Here is a 20,987-nt window from a genome sequence, read left to right on the forward strand (position 1 = left end):
GACATTTTTTAGAAAATTTTAGAATGGATACGCACTTAAGTCGAAAACACTTTTGCACTTTTGACCAAAGCTCAAAGGTTTATACTATTTGAATTTTTGGTTTTCAAAGATCGTTTTGCTATTATTTTTGACGGATGACCTTTGCGCCATCTCGTGTATTATTTTTTGTAAAAAGTGGTTTAGCAAAAATCGTAGGAGAGCTGGTAGACATTTTTAGGTAGGTGTTCTAGGCATTCTGAAAATTCGTCAGATACTTCTCCCATAATATCCTAATACAAAAATTCAGACCTGCCTAGAGGGTAGCAGTGTCTTTAGAACCCCTATAATATCAAACATTTAAAATTTTTTGTTACCAAAAATATCTTTGATTTTTTTATCTTTAATTTTTTTAAAGTAAACTTAAATATTGAAAAATGAAGAAAATAAACAATTCAGGTCATTGGCGAGGCATTTAAACCCTGCAAGAAGCTTTGTAAATAAATACAAAAAAAAAATGTTTGAGGCAAGATGAAATTTTATAGGATATTGTTTATTATTAAAAATAAATACTTTAAAAAAGATTGGTCTTTTTGGTGTGGTTTTGTAGTTTTGTAAGCATCTTGCAGGGTTACAATCTCTCGCAAATGGCATGGCTTGTTTATTTTCTTCATTATTCAATATTTAAGTTTACAAACAAAAAATTTTATATGTTTGATATTATAGTTGTTCTAAAGATACCGCTATTGTTCAGCTAGGTCTGCATTTCTGAATAGGATATTATGGGAAAGGTATCTGAGATCTGACGAATTACAGAATGCCTCAAACACCTACCCAAAAATGCATACCAGCTCTTGAGCTAAAACGTCATTGTCATATGTTACAAGTGGAATTAAATAAATATTTAATATTAAATAAAATGAGTAAAAAACGATCGAATCGATAGTATTGTGTTGTTAATTGTGAAAACACATCCAGTAATAATCAAGAATTGCAATTTTACCGTTTTCCTGGATATTCCGATGAATTAGAGAGAAACCAAAACCACAAAATAAAACACGAGATGGCGTTCTACTTTCCTAGAGTATAATTGACAACTTCTTACCAAGGAGTTCATAACTTCATACCAATGAGCTCTGGTTCAAAGTAAAAGATAAATTGTCAGCTGTATATAACTTCATGTGATCTTACCAGTATCCCAAGCTCGATTCGCTCCAGCAAGCTGTTGTTCTAGCATCATTCGTCTTGTATCTTCAAGTTTATTAACTGTTCGTTGAGGTTTCTCTTTATTACTTGTCGAACGCACAGAATGATTAGCTGTTACTTGTTCTAAACGTTGTCGCATTTCTGAACTAAGTTTAAGTTTTCCTACGCTGCCAGGTGTTGGTCGAGATGCTCCAACTTCAAATGAACGTCTTGACGATTGTCGTGCACCTAAAATATAGAATTGTAAGATTTTTTACTTCAAAAACGATTTAAAAAAATTAAAAATAATTTACCTGGGGTGTTTGATGATTGACGATCTATTGCTGACATATCGAGTTCATCCCAATCAACACTCGATGTCGTATCATCCACGTAATTATGATGATCATTTCCATCTGGTGAGTTGGCTGAGTTTGGAGAATTTGGTGAATTCATTCTAGAATGTTGTTCTTTGGATGGTGTCATTTTTCGTTGTTGGTTAATTTTGAATTGCATAAAATCACCATTTTCAGTTACGGCATTACCATCTTGAGGCGGTGGCCATCGCCATTTTCCAATTCTTACTGTTTTAGCCCGTCCATACGGATCAAGGAATGGCCGTACTTCAGAAGGATCGCTTAGATTTAATGGTGGTGGCATAGGTGGTGGAGGTGGTGGTACGACACCACCTCTTGAACTGTCATTACTAGCTTTTCTTATTTTTAAATCTATAGGTGGTGTTGGACGCCCACTTCGTGAACTTAAACGTCTGTTTGGAGAATTAGATACTGGTGTTGATGTTACAGGGCTTTGTGCTAATTCCATATCTGGATTTTGTTGAGTTAAGAGTTGTTGTAGTGCTTGATTTTGGGCTAGCAACTGTTGTTGAATTTGTATATTTTGAGCCATAGCAGATTGTAAAAAGGCGCGTTGAAGATTTTGTTGATATGCCGCAGAATCAGGCGATTGACCATTGGTTGGCATATTTATGCCTTGCATGTTAAATATTGGCATAAAACCACCATTTTCCGCTGGTTGTGTTCCTATTATTGGCATCATTAACGGTTGTGGTGATAAGATGGTTGGAGCTATCGGAGAATAGGGAAAGCTGGCTGCTGGAGACGCTGTACTTCCATTGTGTTGAGGTTTCGTACCTCCTCCTTTAATACAATCAACTATATTATCATTATCGGTTAGACTCTTCAAACTAGAATCGATAGTTATTGGTTTGAAGAAATCGTCTAAATATTTGTCATAAGAATAATTTTTGTCTTTCTGTCCACCTCCACGAATACTGGCTGCTAATGATCTAGCATCACTTAGTTCATCTAAATTACCATCAAGAACTGGACTAAATAATTCGTCCAAAAATTGATCTACATCAGATGCTTGGCTAGGTACTCTTACTCTTCGTACGTGACTTGCTAAAGATGGTGCTTCACTTGTGTCTGATAATGCTGAGCTCCGAGCACCAGGTTCAGATTTTTCAATGTGTGCACGACTAGAATGGGATCCTGGTGGAGCCTTTTTACCTGCATATTGTGATTTAATATAACGTGGGGCTGATGAACCTCTATTTGAAGATGCAGCTCCAACACTAGATATGTCTGGATACTCAAAGTCCATTTCTTGTTTGTATGACATATTTGAAATAGCTAAAACTGGCTCAATCGGATTTAATTTTTCTGAGCTCCGGTATCTTTCATTCAATTTTGATTGTGATAATCCAAGTCCAGAAAGAGCTGGGGAAGACGAATCTAGCAAATTGTCCAAGCTTCTGGAGCGTGTTCTTTCATTTTCAAAATATCTTTCATTTAAAGCTGAATTCCTAGATAAAATTTCCTGAGATGATTTTCTTTGAATGACTTCTTGTACTGGTGCTTCTCGTGAAATTTTTCTTGGAGTTGGTACCACAGGAGGAGCTGGCGGTGGTGCTTGAGGTCGTTTAATTTCTGGGGAATTTTCAGGTTTCTTTGGCACTTTTAAGAGTTCTGATCGCTCAGCTGGGAAAGCTGGACATAATTCTAATTCACTTATTAAATCTAATACGTAATCGTAGCCATTTGTGTCTGTTACATATCCTGAATCATCTAAAACAATGCTCCAGCCATCTGAACTCACATTTAAAGATGAAATTGCAGCTGAAGCAACTTCGTCACAAGTGCTCCAAGAATCAATAGCAATCGTCATTTGCTGTCCATCAGGTAAAATTACTGGTAATGCCATGTCCGCATGATGCCGAATACTTCTCCATTCCAATAAACTCGGTGGTAATGATCTAGCTCTAGGAGCTTTGCGCATAGAACGGACTAGTTTTCTTTGTAAGAGTGATTTTTGACCGGAGGCCGCATGATCACTGATAAATTTTAATAAGTATTTCCCTAAAGATGGGCTAGGTGCAAATGAACTAAGACAATGAGCCATTAATTGCCATATTCGTTCTGCTTGATCGTTTTTCCAAGCTTGATTACACAGTTGAACTAGTAATTCGTCGCGAAGACCTCGAGAACCAAGCCCTTTATGTGCTACATAATCTGCTAAGGCTTTTTCTCGAGCTCCATTTAATTGAGGATCATTACTCCAGCGTAAAATAAGTTTAAATAAAGCAACTGAATCATGAAAATCTTGATCTCGAGCTGCTGCTTTTGACAAGAAAGGTGCTGTGATAGGTTCTCTACGTACACCTAATTCCGAACCTAAAAAAATATTTCTTTAGTTTATACATTCAGTAACTTAAATAACTTCATAAATACCTTTAAAATAAACGGAGCAAAACTTTCCAAAAGTAAATTGTTCCAAATCTGGAGGTAATGTAATTGGAAGTAATGTACCAGTAACACCTCCAACAACTTTTATTAAATTGCGCTCAGTATGTGCAGGTTTAAATCCTTCCAGTTTAGAGAATATAAAAGCTAATTCTGCAGGAATTTCTAAATGATGAACTGCTGCACGTTGTGTATCACGGACCGCTCGTTGTTTAGCACGTTCACGTGCATCTTTTTGTGCCATCCATTCTTTCTTTCGATATGCATATCGTTTTCGTTCTATTTTTCCGCGATATAAAGCTTGAACTTTAACAGTGGCTTTTCTTAACTTCATAAATTCTTTCCTTTGTTTATGACCCCGCCAATTTTTTTGTATTGATAATGCAGCCTTTTTCATCGATAGATATTTACGCCTTGCTAGACGTCTGCGTATATGCTTTTGTATAGTTACTGCTGCGTTTCTCAACACTTCAGCGCGTACAGCTTCTAGGCGTCGATGTAACGCTTCTCGTAAAAATACTCTTGTGGCACCTAACTGGTAATCAGGACCGGGAGCTCCAGTAGGTGGTTGTGCATCCAACACCGATCTGCACAAATCACGATATGGAGCGCCTCTTAAACATTTCCCACTTAACAAATATCTAAATCTTTCCACAAAAAGTTGAAATTTAATCCTGGTTGGATAGCCACATTGCCGTATTTTAATTGTTTCTAACATTCCAGAATATCGTAATTGTTGTAAAACTACTGGCATGTCAAATTTCATGGCTGCTTTTTCGGAGTTTGGTTTTATACATCTAATGAACCATGGATTACAGCGACCCATTGATTCTAACAATTGTTGTAAACTATCGCTGAAACGTGCAGCTACTGTTGGAGTACGAGGTTTCATTGTAACAAATCGTCCATTTGAACTTCGTGGTAAAGTTCTAGATTGAGCTTCAATTAATAATGGTCTAGCAACTGTATTTACTAAAGGTTCTCTACTGGAGGCTAAGAGCTCCACAACATCTAAGCGTAAAGCATCGCGATTTTTATCCAAAAATCCTTCAACTGAATACCATACTTGTCCCGCAAAATGCCGAATCTAAATCATGAAAAATATATGAAATTTTGAATTTTTACTTTTTATGAAATCCTAAAACGATACTTACCCCAAATTCATGACCTCCAACTCTTGGACGACAATAATGTTCGTTAAGAGCATGGTTATAGTGACATTTTTCTAAAAATGATGCATCCGAAGCTCTTGGAAAATTACTTTCATCATCTAGTAAATGTAAAATTCCGACCGGTTTTTTTCCAAGTAAGTGTATTATTGGAGAATTATCTGTCCATCCCATATTTGTCCATTCTAAACGTTCCCTTGCATATTCTTGCTGTTCCAACTTAAAAACATGTTTATTAAAATATAACTGGAGTGATTCTGATGCATAATTGATACACAATTGTTCAAATGAATTTTCTATCAAATCCTCAAATCCAAAAATATCCAGTAAACAAATTCTAGATGCATCGTGTAATCCCCCTCTTTGGACGATAGAGTTTACTCGCGTTACTAGCCAATTAAATAACGCTGAATAAAGTGCTTTGGCAAAAGCGTCTCGAGCATCTAAGGCTTGATCAATTCCTAAAGGCGATTGTACACGTTCTCCTCGAGCTTCTGTTAATCTAGATGTCAATGCTCTTTGTAAACCACTTGCTGAAATTTGCAAAAGATGTGCAGCCCACTTTATTTCTGCATCGGAACCAACCTAAAAAATGTGTTTACAATGAAAATGTTCTACTTATTTAATGTAAGTAAGTAACTTACTTCAACTCCTTCTTGACCGTGACGTAGCTGTCTTCGATGAAAATAAATATTACCCAAATGTAAGACCGAAGCTAAAATTCGTATAATTCCATCACGTTCAGCTTCTCCAACACCCAAAACTTGCATGGCGCTTAAAAGGGCTGACCAATCAGGACCACCTTGCCCAGGAGCACAATCACCACCACCCTGATTTAAATAAAAATATTTTTCTGCGTCCAATAACCCATATTTCTCCTTATCTGTGTTTGATAAGCCTCCAAGCAGCTCATAAAATACATGATAATTTCTTTCACCTTGAGCTTGTGTAATAATTCTTGATTTTTCCAAAAGATACTGTGTTACTTTAGCACCAACAATTGATCCATTTTTGAAGTATACTTCAAGGTATTTACCAAATCTTGAACTATTATCGTTGCGTGCCGTACGAGCATTACCGAAAGCTTCTAAAAGAGGTGCAGCTTCTAAAATTTGTTCTGTTACTAATGCTTGTCCACGAGCGGCTGGTGCAACAGCAGCTAAATATTGCATCACTAATTTTGTAGACTCTGTTTTTCCTGACCCACTTTCTCCACTGATAACAACTACTTGTGGATTAGGTAAAGATGCATGTGCTGCAGATCCGATTGCAAATAAATGCGGTGGCAATTCACCAAGCAATCGATCACGATATCTTTGTGCAGCTTCGAGGCCATAACTTGAATCAAACATTCTGTATGGATTTACGGCCACTAAAATACTGCCAGCGTATGTGTAAATCAGTTGTTTATCGTAGCGAATTTTTAAATTCCATAGAAGAGCCGCTTCGTGTAGATCTGATAATTGTGTTAAATCTTCAATACCGTTTGTACCTAAATCTTGCCGACGTCGCACTGATCCTTCACTCTCTGATGTGAGTGCAAATGTTTGTGGCTAAAAATCATTAATTAATTTTTAAAATTCATTTATTTATAAAAGTGAAAGTTTTTAATATTGCAAAATTTATGCGTAATCCTTAAGTATACATAATTTTTATAATAATATTACTAACCTTGCCATTGATTAGAGCTTGGATTGTTAATGTTCCAGATGGTTTATGTGCTTCTAAAATTTCACCAGGTAACCAATGACCTAATCCTGGATCAAACCATACTAATTCACCAGTTGTCCAATCCATTAAGGAATTGCTAATTCCACCAATGGAAGACATTTTCTGTTCTGAAAAAAAAAACACATCTATATAATGAATAAAAAATTGGTTTGGTTGTTCTTTTGCAACGGCTAGAAATATTGAGAACAGAAAAAAGCGATTTATGCAGATTGTTCAATATTTGTTGGTTTATAGTAAGGTCAAAAGGATATTCGGTAAGTCAATATTTTGTCAAAAAGTCATGAGAAAGTGTTCGAATCGAACTAATTCCTACTGGTTAAGATATCATGTATACGGTTTCTTAGGCCGATGCGATTATATTCTGCACCAATCTAATACACCGGTTTAAGAGACCGTCATATTACATAAGTACCATTAATTATAATTATTTAACCGCTTTTATTACTGAACTTAAAAGATAGCCATTGATGTTTCTTTACAATAAATAGTTTGTAAGCGTTCTGCTGCCTCCAATTCGTTTGACTTAAGTGAGAAACGAAAGGTTATTTACTCAAATTACATTTCAAATAATTTATAAGAATATGTATTTATAGACAGGAAACGTATCAAAGTTCCTAATACTAATAAAGGTTGCTATTCACAGTAAAAGAAGTACTTGCTGCGAGAAAATATGTTCTTAACTGATTGCAAATAACTAGTTCTTGTTTCAAGAAAATTTTTCAGCAGTCCAATACTTATTTTCTTGACTTAAACATTGAGATCGTTGAATTAAGAAACATTTACTTGTTATAAGAACAACAACAGCCATAGTTGTTTCAATACAGTTTTTTACTATTTCCTACGGATTCAAAAATACGGTATCTCATGATTAATTTTCAAATTTGATACTCTTGGACCAAAATTACAGTTTTTTTTTTCTTTCATTACATTGGTACAAATTATGTGCCCATTTACAGTATACATATTATAAAATGTTACTGGCAATGGCCTCCTCTCTGTTTATATATTCAGTATGTGTCGTATTTATTACTCAAGTGTTATTGTAAATGTTAATCACCTGGAAGCTATATTTGACAAAAGGAACTGTTATTATTATTATTATTATATTATTGATATTATTACGTATTCGCATTTTCCATACTTAGATGGAATTATTCTATATTGTTGTGGTTAATATACAACAAGCTGTAATGAATATGACCCATCGAAGTCAAACCAATAACTGCTTTCCGGTTTAAGCAAATTGTTGTAGATATTCAGTAATAAGTTAGGATCACATTTTTATATCTCTGGTAGAATGTATCACAATGGCAGATCAGAGTGTTTTTTTCAAAACTGGTACTATTTTGTAGGTTCTACCTTGTTTACTAACATGAGCATATCAAGCATTTCACCCAAACGTGGAAGAAAAACAAGTATTTGATCTAGAGGGGTGCAGATTAGGAATATTGGGCTAAGAAATTTAACAGTATTTTAGTATAAATATATACTTAGTCAAATAAATCAATGGTATTCAGTTCTACCTTGAAATGGAAAAGATAGATAAATAGAATAAAAAAAGTAACCCATATTGATCGAATCCATTGTGATTGGATAACGGGAAAGGGTTAAAAATAAATCGACAGTTTTTTCGGCAGACATGCAGATACTACGGGTTAAAAGAAAGGAAAAATTATAAGGATTTCGAGTGTTTTGATGTACAAAAGAGTTGAATTAACATGATAATTTTTCGCATTATAGAAGTTTCTGTTTATCAAAAATGTGAAAATGGATACCACGACTCTCCATTGGGATAAGTTCGCCGAATGGAAAAGTAACAGTTGAATGGATTTTCGATATGTTTCTCATTTTAGTCAATAATAATTTTCAGTACAATTTGAGGCAGAAGGCTTTTCAGATCTTTCAACAGTTTAATTTCACTAAAAATCAGTTGTAAAACATTTCAGACACCTCAAAACGTAAAAATTAAAATTTTCGATTTTGATTTTCGCGATGAATAAAATCATTTTCTGTCAAATTTAGTAAAATTTATTTATAGTAAAATTTTGTCCCAAATTAAAGGTGTTGTACTGTAGAAGGCAAGTATGATACATTTTAAAATATTGTGAATTTTATGTTGTTATAACATAAAAATATTATGCATACAATTTGTTTAAATACATGTATGTTTTGTAATACATGTTTTTCGGATGAAAAATCGATCTAGCTAAGTTTAATTTTTAGAAAACGTCTTTTTACTTCAGAAACTTTTATCTTGGAAACGGCTCCAACGATTTTTATGAAATTTACTATGCAGGATATTTCGAGGAGAAAAAAAAGATCTAGCTAGATTTCATTTTTAGAAAACGTGGTTTTAGCTCGTAAACTTTAATCTCGAAAACGATAACAATGAAAAAAATAACGAACAAAGCTCGGTCATCCAGGTATTTTTTACATATGGGATCATTTTTTTATCGATTCAGGCATTTATTTTATAAGGAGGACATTGTATTAAAAAAAATGTTTCGTACAAAAGTTTCGACCTTTACAGAGTGAAATGCTTTCGCGGTATCTGGTTTCAAGTGAAGGGTTAAATGGTTAAATGAAGGTCATCTTTATTTTTTTAAATAATATTTTTTAACAAATTCCTTTTTTTGATATTTTTTAAGTAACACTCACAGACTTTTGCGTAAATTTTTATCCACTTTTTACAATTTTACTTTTAAAAAGTACTTTTTTTTGTAAATTTCCTTTCAAATTTGAAAAAAAAAGAGATTTTTTTTTTGAAATCGACAAAAACATTTTCTCATTAAAACTAAAAAGTTTAGGTAAATTTTGCTCAAAAATTTTGCTATAGGAAAGTTTCATATTTTTAGCAAACAAAATGTCTGTGCCAACAATTTTAACTATGAAACCGTCTACTTATAATTTCATAATAAATTATTGTACAAAAAAATGAAGCAAATTTTGGGTTATTTTTGAAATTTTAATCGGCCTCACATCCAAAGTTATCTGTGCCAAAACTTCATTACTTATCGTACAATATTAAGTTAAAATCAACTATGTAGATTCAATTATGTATTTACGATACATATTTAGTGAACCTTATCAGTGATAGACTTGTTTACTACTTTTGTATGATTTTAAAGTAAAATAATACACATAACTTAATATTGAGAACTCACGTACAAAAAATTTGTAACTAGGTAGCTACAGCTAAACTAACTCAATATCTTGAATACATGCTATGAATTATTAATTGACAATGAAATAATATCAATCAATATTATTAAGTAAATACGGTCAACAAACGAATGAAATTCATAAAAGTCATAAATATTGATATTCAATAATAGAAATTGGATTTTCTTGGATTTTTAATGTAGAGACATACATTTGGGTTTGGCTTGTTGTGGAAAAAAAATAGTGTGTTCATGGAGTGTGCATACTTCTGCCTTTACTAGTAAACAGAAACAGTGCAAAGCAACGAATTTTTAGTACAGATTTGCTAAATTAATAAAGTTGAAACAAGTGAAAACAAACAGGTGACTGAGTTAATTGTTGAAATACCATGTATAGACAGTGTTGATTACTCTATCACATTACACATATATATATACATGTCACACATACATAACTGATAATCCCATATTAATACATACTATGAAATTTGCATCTAATGTGTGCCCTCGTAAGTAAACAGTGATGTTTACAAAACAATGTTTCAAACAAAAGTTCTTTTTTTTTATAAGGAACATTTTTACATTTAAACTTTTTTTCTATCTCTAACAATTTACAAGATGGGTCCTACAGACTCTTGACCAAATTGACCAATGTTGCTCATTTACGAACTCGGCCTCACTTTTTACGTCCTGAATGCTCTGTAAAAGTTTCAGCTTGATTTCTTTTTTCGTTTTTGAGTTATCGTGTTCACAGACGGACGGACGGAGGGGCGGACAACCGAAAATGGACTAATTGGATGATTCTATGAACACCTATACCAAAATTTTGTTCGTAGTATCAATATTTTTAAGCGTTGAAAACTTAAGACTAAACTTAATATACTATGTATATTTCATATATACATGGTATAAAAATATGTTGATTTATAAAAAAAGATGTAAAAGGGAATTTTATTACAAAAATTGACACATAAACATATATAAAAATATTTTTTTATTGTTTTTAAGTGCATATTTATTTGTTCTTCAGTAATTCTATAGACAATATAAATATTAAATAAAGTGGGAAAACAGCAATTGTGACCATGAACGACCGTGAATTTTTGAGTTAAAATTAAAATTAATGTTCATTGAATACTGAAGTTATTTAGATATTTGTATCGGATATAATTAATTGTATATACTCAAATATAGGTACTGTGCTAATTATATTGACATTGGTTAGTTCTAATAAATGGTACTGCATGCATTAAATTTTTCTCAAATTATTCAGTATTTTTAGAGCAAACGAAACAGTCATTGCAGTCATTTTTCGATCCAAGAGTAAACCGAAGCAAGCTTTCAATGAAAGCACTAAAATCAAGACTATAAAAAAAAAAACTAATATACACCCAGGATAATATTCGCGAAAACTAATTTCAAATAATGTGAACAGATGAATAAGTTTTGAAAAAGTATAAGCTTTGAAAGTGTAGCTTTTGTAAAACGTTAGGACAGGTCATTTTTCTAAAAAAAAGATTACTTGAAGTGCCCTCAAAATTTTTCAAAAACCACGTGGGTGAGGGATTTGTTTCAAGTGTCAATAAAAATTAAAGCTTCCATGAGATGGCATAAAATATTTTAACACGCTTTATTAGCTGCATACGTATGTTAGTATGTTAGTATGTAATAGAAACTTTGAACATTTGATTTTGACTGTCTTCAAAACGTCCGATTAACTCGAAATCGGACATACTTATCAAGGACTGATGACAATACAATAAATTAATAAGTTTATTTGATTATCCTGATCAGATTTTCAGGATATCAGATATATATACATTTACTTGCGCTCCCACCATATTTATACTTAATTTTTGATTAGTTAAAAAAAAAGTCTGAAACACTAAAAAACACAAAATAAATAATTGTTTAAAAAACTAAAAAACACGCTTTTATAACTATCTGAACTAAAAGGAAGAAGATAAATTCTTTAAATTCAAAAAAATCGTTTTATCGTGGAGTACTTTTTAAAATATTTTATAATGATTTTACAATAATTAAAATTTAGCACCTCACCCTTTTTTACGATTTTTTTTTACTGATTTTAGTTCAGCTAGTTATAAAAGCGTATTTTTTAGTAGTACTTATTAAGTTTAAATTATGGGACTTAACCTCCATTTCTCAGACATAAACGGTTATAACAGAGGTCACCCATATCATCACTTTGAATATTTATTTATTTAAACTACATCCGAATACATACAATTAAATTTTTATGATGTGGGGTCGGTTATTTCGTTCTTGTCCAAGCGACGACAGTGTATTCAATTTACCACCTCATTAATTATAATGGACTAAACTGCCTCTGCTTGGATTCGAAACCGCAACCTTTCAATCAAAGTAGTCAAACGGTTAAAGGCGATTGCGCCCTTACTCGCTCGCCGACTTAGCCGGTTATATTGTACTTGTACGTCTATATTACAGGTATGCCTAGCACATCCACTTATATTGAATATCTCTTTTTAAGACTTTTTCAAAACAAATGAATTTGATGATAACTTCTTATTACAAATACAGGACGCGTATAAAAACATAATTACAAAAGATTTATTTCAATTTGTAATAAACTATTAAATAGCCATTAAGTGTTTTTAATGTGTACCTAAGTATGCATGGAATTGTTGCAATATCCTTCTAAAAGAAATTTCATCACTTTCATTTGTCCTTGAATATCATTCATTAATTTAGCTATTATTTATTATAAATACATTTTTAATCAAACTTATTAAAGATATATAATAATATTGTGTTAAAATGTTTTTAAATATTTTTATAAAATTTCAGATTAATATCTGAAAGTACTAGACCAGGTATTCATTGGTGAATAATTTGCCTTAAGAGACAATAGTAAGTTCTTCTGGTTCTAGAAAAATATTCAATTATCTTAGTAAAAAATATGTATTTCTACTATACCAGAAAATTTCAAATTTTATGTTGTTTCTCTGAAAATCGCTGTGAGTTGCTCATGGACACAAAAGTAGAAAAGTAGAAGTACGAAGATGTTATCATCTTGGATATAGTCTGCATATACATCACTCGCTAATCATGTGGCTTGTTTATGACCCTTTTTTTAGGCAAAAGGTGGGTTATTTTCGCTAGGGGCATATAATATAAAATTTTTGGTTTCAAATTTCAGAATAAATATAAATTCAAACAAGTTGAAACGAGCAATTGACTGAGTTAATTGTTGAAATACCATGTATAGTGTTGATTTAACAATCGTTTGTTTTTTTGCGTCATATAAGTAAAGAAAGGTAGGCAATGTGTTGCGACTATAAAATGTTTGTAACTTAATTTGTTCCCGCACGGGTGAACGTTAAGGAAGTGATGTTAAGAAAAAATAATTCAAACAAAAGTTGTTTGTTTTTTTATACGAAACATTTTTTATATTGTAACTTTTGTTCTGTCTCTAACGATTTACGGTCTAGATGAGTTATACGGACCCAGGTCCCAATTGACCTATGTTGTTCATTTGCGAACTCAATCTCATTTTATACGGCCTGAGCACACTATAAAATTTTAGCTTGACATCTCTTTTCGTTTTTGAGTTATCGTGTTGTCGGACGGACAGGCGAACGGGCGGACAGATAACCGGAAAATGACTAATTAGGTGATTTTACAAAAACTTATGCCAAAATTTTGTTCATAGCATCAATAATTTTAAGCGTTACAAATTTGGGACTAAACTTGTATACCTTGATATATTTCACATATACATGGTTTTAATATGAATAATTATATCTTTTTGTGTGACATAGCCAAAAGCTTTGATAGTAAATAAAATATTTCGTTAGCTTTATAAATGTATGTTTCATAATACTCTGTAAAAAAAGGACTAGTTGCAAGAAAATATGTTCTTGAAATGGTAGCAAGTAAATATTTCCTTGATTCAATAATATTATTAAGCAGTAAAATAAGTATTTAATTTTCTTAAAATAAATATTGAGAACGTTGACTCAAGTAATATTTACTCTTAATTTGAACATCAACAGCCAAGTAAACGAGCTGACTTCTATCTAGTAATTTTACAATATATTTCATAATTTTCAAAGTAATTTGAAAAAAACAATATTTTATATTCTTTTCTCCCAAAAAAGTAAGCCATTCGACTAAATACCTAAGTGGAGTGAGATATCAATGAATGACATAACAAAGTTTTACGTGAAAAAAAAACCGGTTAAAAAATTACAAAGATATTAAAGTTAAAATATTATAAAGAAAAAACCTATATTTATTGAATTATTTTATACATTTTTTTCATAAAATATTTTGTATTAAACAATCAATAAAATAACGAAAGAAATTTTTGCATTATTGTTAGTTATTATGTGTTTAAAAGTAGGTCATATACATACACAAAATATAATTGATGTATACAAAAATCGTTAGAGGCGTTTTCGAAATAATCATAAAAGTAAATAAAAAAAATATCTCTTGAATGAAAGAATGTCACTTCCGTTTAGATAATTATTATCAAAATATCTTGTAATTACCATCTTTGAGCTTGTGTAAAACATTTTACCCTTCATATTTTTATTTACAAAATGAGTATATTGCACTTGACTTTAAAGTTAACTAGAATCCAAGCAGGTGTAGAAATGTAATATTTTATTGCAGGCTCCCTATTTTTAAATGCCTGCTGTAAATATTCAATTTAAAGGACAGGGGGTCCTTTTTAAACAGGGAGTTTAAAAAGCATTACCTACATTTATTTGTTATTTTGGTATTAGTAAAGGTATTAATTTTTTGAATACTTTGATAGTATGTAAATGTCGCCCTCAAGGTCATTTTTTACATTTTGTTATAAGTAACTATGTTAATGAATTATTAAAAGAATTAGAAAATTAAAAATAATTTGCCTATCCCACTATCGTTTCATTTTATATTACCTATATTACCTATTATTTATTATCATGATTCTTTCCTTAAAGGTGGATTGACTCCATTTTCTAAGCAAGGCAAACTAGATTCTCAGATATTTACCCAGAATTATTCAAATTTTGTGTTCAATGAGAGTTTGTTTGGATTATGGCTTTGAGAATCAGAATTTCCATACCTAAACTTTTTTGGCCATTTATCCAAATGTGAGGTCCTAAAATGCCGTACTTTCTTAATCTATGCTAGCTCAATCCTTCTCAAAATATACTTGGAAAATGTATAATCATGAAATGAAATAACCAGGGATGAATTTATTTGTCACTGAATATATTATGATTGCTACAAATCAGAAACAAGGAAGCACTTGATTTCACAATTTTAATCCCTCAACTAATGATTTGCCAACTGATTGTTTAAGGATCCCTATCCAGTTGCTTCGGGATTTTTCCTTCATAATTTTTACAGCATTTGCAGAACTGGCTTATGTATTACAAGCTAAAAATATTTTAACACAAAAAGGCTTGTCGTTAAAAACCGGCAAATTCTTCGGTATAAATAATACATCCACCACATTTGAAGCCGCTAAATGAGGCCTTTCTTAATTTTTTTAATAAATCTCTATATTTGTTCAGAGATTAATCCCTAATGCGAATTATGAAAAATGATCGTTTTAGTTGTTAATCCATATTTTATGATTCGCTTTTAAAAGTGTTTTGAAATATTAGGTACTAAAAATTGAACCTTGACATACTTCAAATGTGTATGCATGCCTGGTTTGTATTTCTTTCGCTTTGACTCTGAAAATTGATAATTTTTGGCTAAAGGAATTTGATAACTTCAATATCTGGTCCAACGACGCGGTTAAGATATATGTACAAACGATTTTTCACTATAATAGAAATACTCTATAAGGGACTCCGACTTATATGAAAAGTACACGAAAATTTGAAACAAATTTGTTCTAAAATTGAACTTGATAGCCTGGGGTTTCATCTCTATTTCTCCTTCAAAATCTTGTGTGGTTTGTATGCAAATTCTAGTAAGTTAGATGTTCTTTTTCAGGATACTTGAAAACTTTGTTACAACCTTAAACTTCACAAATATTAGGTGTTTCATACTCTGATCAATAATTAAATAAAAAATAGAAAAATCATTTTATTTGGCATCCAACAAAGCAGAATTAAAAATTTTTAAGTATGAATAAGCCGCACAAGAATGTTATTTATAAACGACAGCATATGGAAACTCAGTCTGTAGGCATGAAGGATAAATCAATGCGATTACATAATATTTATTATAAAAATGTACGCGGGTGTGTAAGTAATTAGTAAGAAAGTAATTATTATCCTCATTTATTCACAAAAAATCTGAAAAATGCAATAAATTTACGCAATGATATTTGCTAGGGTGTTTAAAGTTATTACTACTACATGTAGGTAAAATATTTTTAAGGTTGGGTTCGTGTCTTAATAGTGCATTGGTATTCCCTATTTAAAGTATATTGTTTTTTATTATAATATTATTTATGTATGAATAATTATATTGAATGCAAATTTAAAATCATACATTACTTTACTCGTGTGCTATTCTTAACAAAAATAAATCGGAAGAACAACTTGAAACTAATTATGCACTTTCTGTTTCTTACTCAATCACACCCAAAGAAATTGAATTAATTAGACATATTAAGAGATATGATTTATAACTTCTTAGAGAGATGCCAAATTTACATCAAATAGCAATAAAAAGGAAAAGATTGGCCCCGATTTCTTTTATATTACCTACTATATAATAATCATCCAATTAATTAAGAAAATTTGTTATCAATAAAACGAAAATTTTTCTTAAAAAAAAAAGGAACTTTGATCTGTTGTTGATAAGTATTTCTAAACCTACTTCTTGTTTTTTTTCTCTTATAATTACTAATCAATTAGGTATTTATTTGTTTAAAATACTTTCTTAACTTGAAACTGTTTGAGTAAATATTTTCCTATATGTCATATCTTGTAAGTAGGTTTCCAGAGATATTTATTTATCACACTATATTTAATAAGTAATTAACATCAATTAATAATTACTTACCCAATTATTTTATAAAAATTTATCCCAAATAATAATATTAATTCTCAACATCACTAGTTTTTAAGTAGACACATATTTTTATGTAACTTTTAAGTAGAATGCAGCCGTATAATTTCGAACCATAGTTAATTAATTAATTTTTCTTTTTAAAGCACAAAAAAAAAACTGTAATTACATCGATTAATTATTGTTTAAATTAATTTATTTTTGTAATTATTTTGGGGAAAATTTTTGTTTTATTTTACGAAAAAAAAACATTGATGTAATGGTATTATAGAAAAATATTTAAGATGTGGCGAAGAACTATTATATTTTAATATTTGATGTTGTCTGCGCATATAATATTTTTCTGTAAAGGTGGGATCGGCTCACACATAGTATTACTTCTCTGATCCGTTACTTCAGTAATAATCTAGTGAAGGTATGTGTTGTAAAAAGTATCGACATATGTTATTGATATTTGTATACACACTTACCTGGTAATTTATTAAAGGTATATAAATTGTTTTGCTGATGTAAGAAAACACACATTTTGTTAAAGGTATTTTTAGAGTAAAAATTTATAAAAAAAAAATTTGAAATGTGTGATGATGCATTAAGGATATACATTCCTTGAAACAAATCATTGAGTGTGTATTATTATTATTATGGAAAAATTTCGATTGGTAAAAGTTTTGGAGTAGAAAAGAAAGCATTTAATTATGAGTTTTTTATGTTTGAATTTAATTGAATTAAATTTTCCCACGTTCTTGTTTAAAATGTTCATGAATTGTGGTAATCCATTTCGTTCAAAATTATTTACTTTCTTTAATATTTAAGGTGTTAATTTGCATAAATAAAATTCGGTTAAAATTTTTTTAGGTATTTTTTATTGAGCAGGAGTATAGCTATAAAATAATATGCATCATCGTGTTAAGTAATACTTATAAGTTCATTCTCCTGTATCCTGGTTTGTATTTATTTACTAAGATGACATCATCAAGGTCAAAATTATTTAAATATATTTTTTTTTTAAATAATTGCATTAGCATATTTTTTATTATATTTAATTAATTTTTATTATTTTTTTAGAGTCAAATTTGCGGTTACGAAGAAGAATTTTTTGATTTATCAATAAATCAGATATTTGGGACGTGATATAATTAAGAAAATTCCAAAGAAATCCGATTAAAAATTATAGATTTTTAGGAATTTTTTCAAAATTATTTATTTGCTTCTATCTATTCTAATTTAATTTCAAAGACCATACTTTAAAAAAAGTTTCTAAAAGTAATAAAAATAAGTTGATATCTTGATTAGAATTGTCAGATCTTTTACCCACTTACCACTATACCAATTTTTTTCTCAATCTACCGTTTTCAGGTTTTTTTCATGTAGAATTTTAGTGATATCATTGAAAATACTCGAGTTTTACTCAAACGAACACGTATTTTTTGAGCCAATTTTATCAAATTCCGAAACAATAATTGGAAATTTGAGATATCATGAAATTAACCCAATTTTTTTACTTTTGGATCGAAATTATTCTAGAAAATGAGTCTCAACCAAATTGTAAACATCAAAATTTTTTTTAATTCAATATCTTGAAAGAAAAAATTTTAAACTAACATCTATATTGCATATTTTTTAAAATAATTCCAGGATTATAATCAGGAATGTGTTTCAACTGACCCTAAATAAAATCAATTAATTGTATAAATCTTCTCTTTAAAAACCAAAAACTAATATTTTAGAAAATTTTTTAATATCTTAAAACTTCCATGATTATAGTACCAATTTGGTGGTGAAAAAGTATGCTATAGAGGAAACACTAATAACCAATTGAGCTTTTTATACAGTAGGTACCTTTAAAGGTTACTTTGATGGAAACTAAACTAGAACCATTTAAGTTAGACTTTTCAACTCATTAAAAATTCATACAATGGACATAATAAATTGAACGATAATAAATAGATCATTATTGTTATTTTTTGTGGTAAAACAATATATTTTGATTCTTTTTTCGCAAAAGAAAGAAAGTATTACATCAAATAATGTAACACCGTTTTACCAAAACTATGGAAATAATTAACTATTTGTTATCACCAAAGAATTATTTGGAAAATATCAGCAAGTTAATATTCAATATATTTATTGTTTTTAAAGTATGAATTTACCTAATTAGTTTAAAATTATATTTTTAATGTTTTGTTAACTTCTCATCCGATCCACCTTTTTAGCAGTAAAGCCCGCATTTAGGTAATCCAGAATTAAAAATACCTACCAGAGTAAAAAGCATAGTATTGCGTTGATGGATTTCATAAATATTTTATTAATAGATGGATATAAAATTTCGTCAGTAGGTACATAAAAATTTTACGGCCTCATTATTTTTAATAAACTTTTACTACAAACCATAAGAACTCAAAATGGTAATTTTAACAACTATTTAACTGTAGTAAAATCTGATATCAACAAAAACTATCAAAAATAAAATTAAAAAACAAAAGTTGCAGCTTTGTCATTTTACAAAAATGTTTTTATGGGAAAATATTATTAAAAAATAAAAAATATTATTAAACATTTATAATAAATTTTAGAAAACTATAGTGTTAAAAGGAGGTACAATTGAGAAAAGGTTGATTTTGTCTGTTTTTTACTAATAAATGACTTAAAATTTTGAGGAAAGTATTCTAAAGTTTTCAATGTAGCTTTATATTAAGCCAATAGTGGTCTCACTTTTCCATTGAGCACAGAGAACCCATGGAGTGTTCTGAACCGCGTTCCATGAAGTCCCCTAAACTTCAAGATTTTAACTTCTTCAAAAGTGTAAGAAAAGCTAAACCGTGACTAAACCGCGACTCAGTGAATGAAAAATCCTTCTAGATTGTGGGTTGGGGAAAAAAACAGTCTCCCCAGGTTGAGGATTGCGTGCGTTGATAATAGAATATCACGGTTATTCTTTAGTATACCCCCTATACTAAAGAATGAGTAAAAAGTGATTAGCGCCCACAGTTAAAAGGTCCTAATTATTGCAATTTATATTTAGAAAGAGGAGCACTGGAATCCCAAAGAAAAAATTATATATGGGGTACTGGTTGGCTATTTTTGCAAGCGCTTAGTAAATTAACTGAGCGCTCACCAAAACTAACCGGAGCCATTATACCAATATTTAATTTCAAACGTAAAATCATGTAACAAAATTCAATAAATAATGCTTACTAGCAGTAACTATAGTTATAATTCAATTAGAATTAGAAGTATTATTATATCAGCATTAATATTAATAAAAATAAGAAATTTCTTATTCGTTATAAATATTAATCGAAATTATTCTAAAAGCAAGTGAAAACACACAATTGACTAAGTTAATTGTTGAAATACCCTATAGAAAGTTTTGAATGTCAGTGCTTGTACTATTTTTTATAATTTAAAAGAGTTTAAAAAACCAACACAATTATGGCAAACTTTCAAGGGTTTTGGAAAATTGCCGAATGTTTTTTTCGTTTTTCGAAAATGACTCACAATGCAAATTTTAAACTTCCGATCCTTTATCGCTTTGAGAAAATGTGCATCAAAGTTTTGTCATAGTTTTCGCCCTCACGGAAAAACAGTTATGTTTACGAAATTTTGTTCGTATCATCAATATTTCTAGGCGTTACAAACTTAGAAATAAAATTAGTATACTTTGATACATATTTCATATATACAGGATATAAATACATGCTAATACCTAGTACTATAGTTCCCTCTGTGTTAAAAATTGTAAACTGTCATATATTTTCTATACATTAAATAAAACCGATTTACGAAAAATCTTTATTTATTTGATTAGAATTATCTATAAAATTTAAAAGCATATACATTTAAAAATTACATGAACACAAATTGTTATAATTACAACAACATTTAAAAAAAGTTTTCAAATTTTAAGTATTGTTGTGATCATGCAACCATTATGTGTAGAAAACAAGATAAATATACATGAGTGCTATAGACAATGGATAACAGATGTCGCT

General features: G+C 30.2%; 1 protein-coding gene across 1 annotated transcript in view; it reads right to left on the bottom strand.

Moving 5' to 3' along the window:
- LOC123296889 (unconventional myosin-XV) overlaps positions 1–17,019 on the bottom strand; it is a 43,810-nt gene extending 26,791 nt beyond the window's left edge. The window contains exons 1-7 of the mRNA XM_044878586.1: positions 16,990–17,019; positions 6,767–6,933; positions 5,740–6,648; positions 5,081–5,680; positions 3,915–5,013; positions 1,476–3,857; positions 1,168–1,410 (exon numbers count right to left, since the gene is read on the bottom strand). Coding sequence (XP_044734521.1) covers positions 1,168–1,410; positions 1,476–3,857; positions 3,915–5,013; positions 5,081–5,680; positions 5,740–6,648; positions 6,767–6,925 — 5,392 coding nt within the window. The 5' untranslated portion in view covers positions 6,926–6,933; positions 16,990–17,019. The remainder of the gene's footprint in view (positions 1–1,167; positions 1,411–1,475; positions 3,858–3,914; positions 5,014–5,080; positions 5,681–5,739; positions 6,649–6,766; positions 6,934–16,989) is intronic.
- Positions 17,020–20,987: the final 3,968 nt, after the last annotated feature.

This window comes from Chrysoperla carnea, chromosome 3, assembly GCF_905475395.1.
Source record: "Chrysoperla carnea chromosome 3, inChrCarn1.1, whole genome shotgun sequence".
Lineage (NCBI taxonomy): Eukaryota > Metazoa > Arthropoda > Insecta > Neuroptera > Chrysopidae > Chrysoperla > Chrysoperla carnea.